Below are 11,287 nucleotides of genomic sequence, written 5' to 3' on the forward strand. Positions count from 1 at the left end.
CAGTTCTTCTAAATAACATTTAATACATTTATAGACATATAATTGATCTCTTTATTGCAAGGATTAGATAGCAAGAGTTCTATGAGTATTGCTAAAATCCCCCACAATACCCTTTTTATACACGACATAACAGTTTAATGATAGCAGGTTTCATCCAGAGCTCAGGCGAAGTCAACAGAACCAGTTATATACGATCATCATAATATTGCATATGACTTTCATGACAGAAAGACAGCTTCAGATATCTGGTCATTCTCGCTATCATAACCCCTGCATTATTCTTCTATACACATCTATGCAACTTCCCCTCTCATAGAGTTTTTCGTTGCCAGCACAGTTTCAAACTGAGCTGGTAGGGAGGTCCTGGACCACCCATTAGGTATGGGAAACCCTGTGCAATTTGTGTTATCCACCACCCCAACAACCACCTTGGGGATCCCCAAGAGCTCACAATTTGAACCTTGACCCCGACATCCACAGGCTCATGAGGTCATTTAGTAAAAATGTATATTTGTTAATTCAACTCAACAACTGCTGCCTTTAAGTCACCCACTCAAAACCATATAATATTTCACAGTGTACAAATAATATTTTAAGACGAAAGAATCCCTCTGGTTTGGATTGTACAGTGAAACTTGAAAAGTTGTTTGGTATGGTGCCTCAGAGATGAGAAAAACTGAAAGAAAAAAGGTTGACCATCAATATTTAGGAAGATCTCAAGTACATTTTTCAGTTGAAGCCTTGTTGTACTTCTGTGTGCTTTGTCTGTCTCGTGAACATCAAAATTACACAAAGCATATAATCAGTAGCTATTCATACTAGCTAGATAGCATGATACTTGAGGAATGCTGAAAGAAACCAAGAGACTCCTCAACACAGGGACACCTCAGCCAATGACATCAGACCTTAGTGCATTCACCTTCAGTAGCAGTTTTGAGACTATTTTTGCTCCTTAAATAAAAATGTTTGTCCCTCTTTTCCTTCATAGAGGGGAATATAGACTAACATCTATCATCCACAGTACTACAGATACTAAGGACCTGGGAACAAAAAGCACAGAGTACCTTGTGCCTGAATCTGTAGAACATACAGCTAATCTAGGACCTGCAACAACAGTGTAAATATTGGATTTTGCCACGCACATAGGGTTAAGCTCTAATGGGATTTAACTTTGCCATGTGGTACGAAAGTTCAACTAACTGAGCTACTTTTACAATCCCAACTACTGTATGTGTTTGTTACGGTGGATTGAATGCTGGTTTTTGTCTGAGCCCTCTACCATGACTTAAGACATGAACAGGAATTACATCATAGGAGCATTTGCTGTCTCAGCCATGGTACAATGCTTTAGTTCGACATCTGATCAATGTGGTTGCTACAGTACACACATGGTCTGAGTCCACCCCAGATGGGAAGAGGATCACAGAAAGTCCACCATTAACGCAATCTCCTTCCTCTTCAGCAGCAGAAAATCCAGGATTTTGTGTCAAACAATGTTTCCAAAGTGTTAAATGGTGAAAGGATGATCCAGAATTGAGAAAGAGGAAGGGGTCTTTTACCCCATAAATTATTTTTGTTTGCAGTAAATGTTTTGATTATCAATGTGTTTCCCTGTTTACTTCACAGTGTGCTTCTTCCTGACTGGTCCCGGTCCCTCTACCGTCAGTAAGGGGTGAAGAGGATTGGCCCGTGGGTGGTGCGCATGGGCCCGGGGGCGGGCCTTAGCAGGCTCAGGTGTGTTCCCTGTAGGAGGTGGTGATGGGGGTGATGATGAGGGGCAGGAACGGGGGCACGCAAAGCCAGCTGATTGGAGGAGGCCACAGCTGCCATTGCTGCGGCAACAGCCAGAGGGTTAGGCAACAGTCCTGCACCCAGAGTTTTTGGAAGGTCCTTTGAAAAAGCTAAGGAAGACTAATGAAGGAGAAGGGAATGAGAGAGTGAGAGAGAGCGAGAGAGAGCGAGAGTAATAGAAGACAAAGTATAAAGGTTAGACTTGTGCTGTCTTTTGGTACATTATACTAGAGCCTTATTATCCTCATCTGTAATGATGAACAGTGCAAACAGAAAACTATGATGGTGGAGCTATATGAATCACAAAGAGGTGAGTTTGTACCACAAAGTCTGTACGCTTCTTGTGCCGACTGAGGAGAGGATTGGGCTTTCCTGCCACTCCATCCCGATGCCGTCGACTGGAGATATGCTTAGGGGACAGATGGATGTTTAGATTCACACTGGCCTTCATTTCATCTGCTTCGTGTCCACATGCTGTGGCCATCATATTCTACACAAGACAAGCTGTAGCTGCTCACCTGCTTGAGCTGGAGCTCAGAGTTGACCCTCACGTTGCAGATCTCACAGTGGAAGGTACGTTCCTGAGTGTTGGGGTCTGTGGGGAGACCCCCTCCCTGCTCTGGGCTGAGTTTGAGACCTAGTCGGGGATACGCCTTGATGGGACCCAGCCCACTCCTGGCCTCCAGGATGGTTTTGTGTTTGGTTCCTGGGACCCCCAAAGAGACAGATTAATACATATTGTCGGCACATTTGATCAATGCAAATTTGCAGTGTTCATACTGTTTATATGCGGTTCTGTATAGTGTAGTGTTTATATATGTTTAACAATATTTGACCGTATACCAAAAGGATGTAAAACAGTGTGAGCAGTAAACACACATACAAATGACCATGAGGCATAGTTACGTTTATCTGCCACTAGAGAGCAGCATCTCATGCGCAGCAATATCAAAGCACTTTTCATTGTCTTTCAACTTTTCTCATCATGTGTTCATGCGTATTTGATTCAGACACAACCTAAATAAACATCACTATTTTGACATTCTGAAATTCTACTCCTGCATCCATGGCCAGAGGCCATTTTTACCTTTGTTGTGTGCCTCCAACTGAGACAGGGAGTTGACTGCTACTTTACACAGGGAGCAGTAGAGCAGCTTCTTGGCTTTGTCCTCTTCAGACTCCACTGAGGGGCTGGGGGCTGGAGAGGGTGTGTCCAGGCTGCCTGTCCCAGCTGGGTCCATAGAGAGGGCACTGGCACCTGGAGATGGGGTGCAGGACATCGGGGTACTACCCTGCAGCAGGGGGGATCTGATGGGTGTCTCTGCAGGGGTGGCTTGGGCCTGGGAGGTGGGGAGCGGGCTTGGAGTCATGGGCGACCCGTCTGAATTGGGGCGGGACAGGACATCATCTGCGATCACAGTGGAGAGGTAAAAGGAACATATTATTTACTTTTCTAGCATTACTACAAGTGGATTGCATTGAGCACAATAAACTGACAACAATGACTGTGACCCTGCTGATTCTAATGATGGCTGTGTAGCAGTGCTGCTCCCCCGGTGTGTGGGCTCAGAGCTGAGTTCCTCAGGCTCATCCATCTAGAGAGCTCCGTTTAGACGTTAGATTAGTCCTGATAAAACGTTATTCATCCCAGAAGGGAAATTCAGAATGAACATATGTAGAACATCTGCAGATATGTAGCAAACAATGTGCCGTACAGGTGAGGATTTCTTTTCTGAAGAAATGTTTTTTTGTCTATTTTAGTTTTTCACCAGGCATGTCCTAAATATGTATGTAATACATTATCTATGTAATATGTATCTGTGTCATGTCCTGTCCTGTCTGTGGTGGGTCAGGTGGAGCTGTTATGTCTCAGCTTCTTCTTCTCCCCCCAGCTCCCTCTTCCACTCCTCCCTGTCTCCCCTCCCCTCTCCAGAGAGGCCAGTCCTGATGACTGGGGCCTCCAGCAGGAAGCTGATCCTCATCAGTGCTGACAGAGGCGTCTCCAGGCAGACATCGACTAACACTCCTGTCTGTCCCCTTTTGACCCCTTTTGACCTCTGACACTACAGCTGTACACACACACGTGTGAAATGGGTGTCAGCGGATTTCATGGCAGAATGTGTGTTCACGAGTGTGGGATACATACATATGCACAGGTGAGCCTTACCCTGCTTGCTGCTAGGGTCAGGCTCTGGGCTGGAGGGTGACGGTCTGGGGGGAGAGGCAGTGGGGGGAGGGGGCTGCTTGTCCCCTTCCTGGGGACGAGTTTTGGAAGTCTCAATGCCCTTCACTCTTCGGGCATGGCGATTACCCTTATAGTGGGCCTCTGCCTGGCTCTAAAGGAACACCGCAAAAGGGAGGAGAGAGTTACGTTACTTCATAATCCACAGTGTATTCACAGCATATTGCAGTTCATCTCATACACTTTAGAACATGCTCATATATCATGTTTTCCCCAGCTTAATACATGGAAACTTCAACGATGTAACACACTAATCTAATATCTACAAACATGAGACTCCCTCACCCCAGTTACAGGCTTAGTACGGAGGCCAGAGGCCCCTGCTGACAGGCATACCTTATACCCTCACACCATGCCTGCTTGCTACAGTATATTCTAAGTCCCTCTTTCCTGTGTGGTAAGGCATATGTCAGTCACAGAGCCAGTGGGGTCAGAGTGGTCAACTTTACCTGCAGTGCTGAGGGGCTGTCTCTCAGTAGAGGGCTTTAAGCTGACACTTGAGTCCAAGGCTGGCCTCATTCTACCCCTGCTCTAGCCCTTCCATTCCCCATGTTAACCCTACTCTTAACCCACTCTCTGACCCCACTTGGTCCTGCTGTGGCATTTTACTGGTCAAGCGCAAACTGCAGTCTAATCCTGATCTATCGCTGCCATATCTTTGCTCTATCCCTTCTCCCTCTCCGCTCTGGTCATGCTCTCCCCAGCTGCCTGTCTCCAGAGCTGGAACACTCTGAGTTCACATTATTAATTATACATTCATCATCTGATTAATTTAGCACTCAGGCCTCTGTTTTCTGGCTGTCACAGTCATTAGAGATCAGGGCTTTCTTAGTCAAACCCAGAAACACATTGTTTATAGTCAATGTAATTCACGAACATTAACATGCAAATAAAACAAACATTAAACAAAATGTACGTTTTGTCTTTGATTTTGACATGATTTGACATTTCCCCATTATCATGTGTCGTGATAACACATTTAAGGACACATTTATATAAGTATAGTCCTGAATCTGTAAGATTTAACCTCTGTCAATGTTGTGAAGGAGTTCATTCCAGAGTATTCTGGTGTTGCTTTACAGGATGAGTAGGAATTACTGGATTAGGATGAGTGAAAATATAGAGTGGTGAGATTATCTTCAACAGGCCCCTCAGTGTAGGACCCCAGTGACAGCTGACTCCCACTGCTGGTGAAGAAGGAAGAGAGAAGAGACAGCTTCTAAACAAGACTGAAGGACAGGCTAGAAGGCTAGTGGTGGGTGGGTGGTGTGCATCAACGAGGCGAAGGGGCCACTGGGACATTTTAGAGATGCCTCTCTAAGCCCCAGGCAATAATTGTCGATGACAGAGCTACATATAGCCCTAGTTCTGATTGGCGATGACAGAAAAGCAGATATAGCCCTGCTGCTGTAACCCAAGCTCTGCCTGGATCTTAGACCGCTGTTCCCCTGGTCCTCAGATTAGACATTAAGGAGAAGGGGGCTGAGACGACTCCAGTCAATGACAGCTACAATATGGGCTCTACCATACTGCTGCCAGCTTCTACAGTACATCCTCCTATAATCTCTCCCCTTGTCTCTCCATTTGCATCTTTTTTCTATCTCTCTTTCTGTCTCTTTTTCTTTATCATACTCCTTGTTTGTTGATCCAGTCTCTTTCTCTCCTCTTTGTCTTTCCCTCTCTTTGATTCTCCTCTGCTCAGCTTGTTACTTCCTGTCTCCTCCTGCCCTTCCCAGATGGGTCTGTGGGGATCAATGAAGGTCAACTATCAATTACAAGTTAAAAGAGTATCAACAGTCCAGGAAAAATGACTGGATAGAAGAAGAAGAAGGAGGGCGAGAGAGAAAAGGCAGAGAGACAGATTTCAAGAGAGAGAGAGAAAGAGAGAGTAAAAAAAGACAGATCTATCAGGACAGAGTAAAAAGAGAGAGATAGATATTGGGGTCACTGAAATTAAATAAGGAGAGATGAAGTTAAAATTATATTTGGAGATGGACTGAGAAATAGTATGAAGAGAAGCTGTGGGGAAAGGGATTAAGATGAACGAGGGAAAACGGAAGAGATTTAAAAGAGTGAGAAAATGAGAACAAGCGAACGTCCCTGAAATCCTTTTCTCTCTGAGCGTGATGTGCTTTGATGTTTTATCTATAAAGCGACAAAGGCACAGAAACCAGAGAAAACTGGTCCAGCAGCCCAATCTACTGTACTGCCCACGGGCAAGAGAGGGAGAAAGGTAGTACAGAGGGGAAAATAGAGGGGTGTTGAGAGGGACATACAGTCAGAGAGGTGAGAAAGAGAGAGAGAGAAAAAGAACAAATTAAGTAAAAGGTAGAGCATAAGATATACTTTAGTGAGAGCAACAGTAAAAAGGAGGGCGCGAGAAGGAGAGGGAAGATGTCCAGCATTGTGGTACTGCAGTGGTGACGATGGCTCATGCAGCAGGGTGTGACGTCAGTCTTGCAGCAGAGCAGGGCTGAACATTGGCTGCCTAATCTGTCCTCTGTGGCCCGCTGGGATGAATTGCAATTTGATAATTGCGCCATGTGGATACTACAGTGCTATCTGGTGGCAGGGAGTGATTGGTCAAGTGAATCGCTTTGGATTTTGCAACACTGTGTTTGACCACTGAGTTTGACCACAGTCATCCATAGCGGAGACTGTTTTGAGCCACAAAAATGGGTACATTTGGTGCGTTTATTATTGTTTTTGTTCGGTAGAATGAACACACACACACAGGAAATCTGCTCTCAGGCTACTGGTTGTATATCTATGATGTAGCAGATGCAGATCAGAATGATCACGCACACTGACTGATGAAGATGGAGACAGGAGGGAGACCAAACAGGTGGCCCTGGAACTGGCACAACTAGCTCACAACAGACAACACACACTCATACATAAACACACACAAACATACACACAGCGTATGTGCGGTTGACATGTAACTCTGACACCAAACATTCCTGTGTAGACCATGTGAGAACATGAAGGTCTGCAGGAGTGGGGTTAGAAGGGGTGGGAAGGAGAGCCGTCAAGGGGCACAGCTGTCCTAGAGGCTCAGGCCCTTCCCTGTTGCTGGGCCTGCAAACCGCCCATCATTACCCCTATTGCATTTGGAGCAAAACTATTTTGTGATTTATTCATTGGCATGCGTCAATATTTTTAGGCAAGCTTGTGTGTCAAACTTGTGTTTGGCTTAGACATGACAGCATTGTCCATAAACGCTGGGGTTCCACTGTCCAAAGACACTTACATTGAAGGATATACCCGTCACTCACACCGCTACTGTTCGAAAGTTACCCTGGATGTCACTATAGCTTCCCACAAGCATCGTCAGTGCGTTAGCTGTTTTTAGTGTTGAACACCATTACAAGATACTCAACACCTAGAGCCTTCTGTGAAGAGTTGTTCCAGTAACATTTGCGCTCTTACAGTATTATAACTTGGTCTATGAGTTTCTATTATTCCACCCCTTGTTTTGGTTGAAGTAAACCTGCCACTGAATATAGGTCTGGCCCAGCATAGGAATGTAACATCTTATTGATACACATCTGTGTAGGGGCCAGGGGTTGTTGGAAAATCCCAAATCTAAAACGTTTTGAGTTTCTGGGCCTTGACAAAGTCTTCCATATGTCAACATCCACCCGTCTTTTTTCAAAGACATCTGTGTACACACTTTAACCCACTCACACACACATTTACATTTAGTCATTTAGCAGACGCTCTTATCCAGAGCAACTTACAGTAAGTACAGGGACATTCCCCCCGAGGCAAGTAGGGTGAAGTGCCTTGCCCAAGGACACAACGTCATTTGGCACGGCCGGGAATCGAACTGGCAACCTTCCGATTACTAGCCCGATTCCCTAACTACTCAGCCATCTGACTTTCCGACATGCACTTTCTGACATGCACACACACAGCAGTCTGGAAGAGAATGCATTTAACTAGACATTCTGTACATGCTCTACTGTTACCAGCACACCGTGACCACCCTGCCCAGCCTTTATCCAGCCAGTATAAATAGCATAAAGGGTTGTAGGCCATCATGCATGTGTTCCTCTAGCATGCTGAATTTAATACAGTCACACTGTTTGTATGAAGTGCTTAGTATAAAGTGAACCAAGTCTGTGTCACAATTTAAAAAAAGTATGTATTATTGATTGATGATTCATGCACTTCTTACACCTCACTTTTAAAATATGTTGTCCTAAAAGCAACATTACTAATTACAGCAGTTGTAGAACTGAATATACATACTGTACGATCGGTGCTACAGCATCTTTATTTGGATGAAATGTCACGTCGCGAAAGGGCCACTGTCTGTGTTCATGACTGTATGTTTCCTAAGGTTGTTTACATACAGAGGCAAAGCATTGGTGTGGATCCATAGCTCAAGGGAACATGTGTGCATATGTAAACAGTACAGTATATGTGTGTTTCTGTGTGTGCAGCCAATGAGCATAGTTTTGCGTGTATTATTGTATGATGATTTATTAGTTTTTCAACTGTAAAGGCATCAGTAAACACCACTGCTTCTTTTATGGGGACACTTGGACCCCCCTAACTTAATCACTTCAGTCTCTAGTTGCAATCTCCATTCCTCTCTTCTGGGACTGTGCCCTCTATCCAGACTGTAATGCTCAAAATGTGCCGGATCAGTGCTCAGTTCTTTCCAATTACTAGATTAGATGAGCTCTAGTTCCAGTGCTCTTGCATACTACTTATCCTCCCTCTTAACCCACAGACTTCTATCACTAGTCCCTCTACAAACACCATTAACACCCTTACAGTGAGCCCCAACTTCAATACCAACACCACAGACATGCACACCACCAGCCTCCCAGCCTCCCTGCCCCCAAACCTGTCACTCACTCTGCCCCCCCCCCCCCCCCCCCCACCGGACCAGTACAGAGTCGCACATTCTCAATTCCTTTCTGGGAAATGTCAACAAAATGGTGTCAAGCTCAGGAATGATGTAAGCTTAGCACAGGGTCTCTCTCTCCCCCACACACCAGATCACATGCCCCTACCTCCTTTCTCCTGCACCACTCTCTCCTCCTCTCTCCTGCCTGCCTTGCTCCTGCCCCCTTCTCTCCTCTCCTGCCCACCTCTCTTCTGCCCCCCCTTTGGCCCTTTCCTCTCCACCTCTTCTGCCCCCCCCCCTCTCAATCCTAGTGCTAAAAGTGGAGTTGAGAAACCGCACACACAGTTGTCACCTGCTCCAGCAGTGCAGTCAATCACCAACATTTACTCTCATTTGGGTCAGGATCTGATGTACTCAAAGCTCACAAGCATAGTCCCCAGACATTACACACCACAGAGTCTGCTGGATCTCATGGCTGATACAATATTTGAAGTCCAGGTGTGTACTCTCTCTACTCAGTCAGATCAATGACCTGACCTGTAGCCAGTAGGACTTGGAGGCCTCCTGAGGTACAACCCTGCACTGCTACAGCTGGTCCTGAGCTGAATGTGGGTTGGATAAGATGATGTGAGAGTTGTGTCAGTACCTCTGAGTTGAAGCGTATTTGGCAGACGTTGCAGGAGATGATTGGCCGCTTGGTCTTGATCAAAGGCGGGCCAAAGGTATGGCTCATCACAGCCTTTTGAACCGGGTCCATCTGAAAAAAAGGAAATACAAAAAAGGAGAGGAGAGGAAAGGAAAGGAGAGGAGAGAGGGGATGAGGGATAAGGAATAACAGATATAGGATAAGGGTAAAGGGAAAGGGGAGGGAAGGGGAGGGGAGGATGGAGGATCAGTAGGCTGTTCTGGGCAACATCTGAGAAAGGCCATGGTGATATAAAAGTTACGTCACTGCAATAACTGATCAGAGACTGAAAGAGAGAAGTAGAGAGAAACATATAGAGAGAGATAGAACACTGATTGATAAAGACAATAGAGTGTGTGTTTTTTGCCGCAAGCTGGCAGTGCTGTGTGTGCCATGGGTGCTGTTCAAACGTATTAGTTCAGGACATTACAGACTCTACACATCCATATAAACAAAGACTGCATTTGGGCTACAAGCTTCACACAGAGATACAAGTAGTAGTCCTGTGAACATTCATTCATCTGCAGCACTGCTAAAAGATGTCGTCCCCTGACCAAAATGGCACCCGTTCTGACCAGTGTGTCGGGCTCCACACCCACGCCCTGTCTCAGGCCAGCAGCACACAGATGCTGAGGTTTTACCCATGCCTCTCATCATCAGCTCAGACTAGATACCTCACAATAGACTGTAAGACTGTTTTCACTCTCCTTCCCCACACACCAGACACAAGTTCTAATTACACAGAAGGCAGCTGGAAACCATTTGGTTTGATGTTTTTATTTTTATACTCTCATCTTTAACTTGGATTTGAGCTCCTCGGGCCTATCTCCTCCTCAGTTCTTTCTGAGCTTGTCTCCTCTCCCCTCACTGTTTCATGACTCATGACAAGACAAAGGTTCCTTCACCACCATGGGAACGTTTCTTTGTAGTTTTCCATGTCAAATGTCAAAGTTTTGACATTTTGTGTGTGTGTGTATGTGGTCTTGTTTAACTACCCTTCTGAGGACCAGAAGTGGGGACATTTTCTTTGGCCTCAAAACATCAAGTGCTATTTTAAGGGGGTTTAAGGGGTTTTAGGGTTAAGGTTAAAGTAAATGGGGGTTAAGGTCAAGGTTTTGGGAACGGGTTAGGGGGCAGGGGTTAGGGATGATACCATTTTGATTGGAAGTGAATTGCTGGTTCTCACTAGGATGGTAAAACAAACCTGTTTGTGTGTGTATGTGTGTGCATGTGTGTGTGTATTTCTGCGTGAGTATATGCACAGTAGGTGGGTGTAAAAGTTCATTTCCAAAGAAATCATGGCACTCACCTACAATACTTATCTCAGATTGTTAAACTTTTGTTGTTTGATTAGTCGTGTGGATCATGCTCTCCCAGTTTCTTTCTTTCTATGTTTCAGTTTCTTTCCCTCTCCCTCACTCCTTGTTCAGCTGCTCTCGGGGGTTGTGTCCTCTCCCTCAACTTCTTTACTTGTCTACTCCACTCGTCTCCAGATCCTCTCCCTAACCATGACCTCACTCTTTCTTTCATCCCTTCTTTCCTTCCGTCCAATCTTCCTACAAATAAACTCTTTATCCCACTAACCGTATATACTGTGTTGTATCCCACATGAGGCATGGAGATGCTTGCCTTCTGGTTGATCCACTAAGAGTCAGGGAGAGGAAGGGAGTCATCCAATAAGACAGTTGTGATGTTAGTATGGTAT

General features: G+C 45.4%; 1 protein-coding gene across 2 annotated transcripts in view; it reads right to left on the reverse strand.

Moving 5' to 3' along the window:
• Window positions 1-3: 3 nt before the first annotated feature.
• The window catches only part of LOC134023541 (zinc finger protein 385A-like), a 23,725-nt gene continuing 12,441 nt past the window's right edge, over window positions 4-11,287 (reverse strand). The window contains exons 3-9 of one of the 2 annotated variants that reach the window (XM_062465725.1): window positions 11,167-11,226; window positions 9,544-9,654; window positions 3,959-4,127; window positions 2,879-3,199; window positions 2,310-2,497; window positions 2,114-2,200; window positions 4-1,911 (exon numbers count right to left, since the gene is read on the reverse strand). In XM_062465725.1, coding sequence (XP_062321709.1) covers window positions 1,663-1,911; window positions 2,114-2,200; window positions 2,310-2,497; window positions 2,879-3,199; window positions 3,959-4,127; window positions 9,544-9,654; window positions 11,167-11,226 — 1,185 coding nt within the window. In that variant the 3' untranslated portion in view covers window positions 4-1,662. The remainder of the gene's footprint in view (window positions 1,912-2,113; window positions 2,201-2,309; window positions 2,498-2,878; window positions 3,200-3,958; window positions 4,128-9,543; window positions 9,655-11,166; window positions 11,227-11,287) is intronic. The other variant, XM_062465733.1, reaches the window with a different exon arrangement.

Source organism: Osmerus eperlanus, chromosome 1 (genome assembly GCF_963692335.1).
Source record: "Osmerus eperlanus chromosome 1, fOsmEpe2.1, whole genome shotgun sequence".
In the NCBI taxonomy this organism is placed as follows: domain Eukaryota; kingdom Metazoa; phylum Chordata; class Actinopteri; order Osmeriformes; family Osmeridae; genus Osmerus; species Osmerus eperlanus.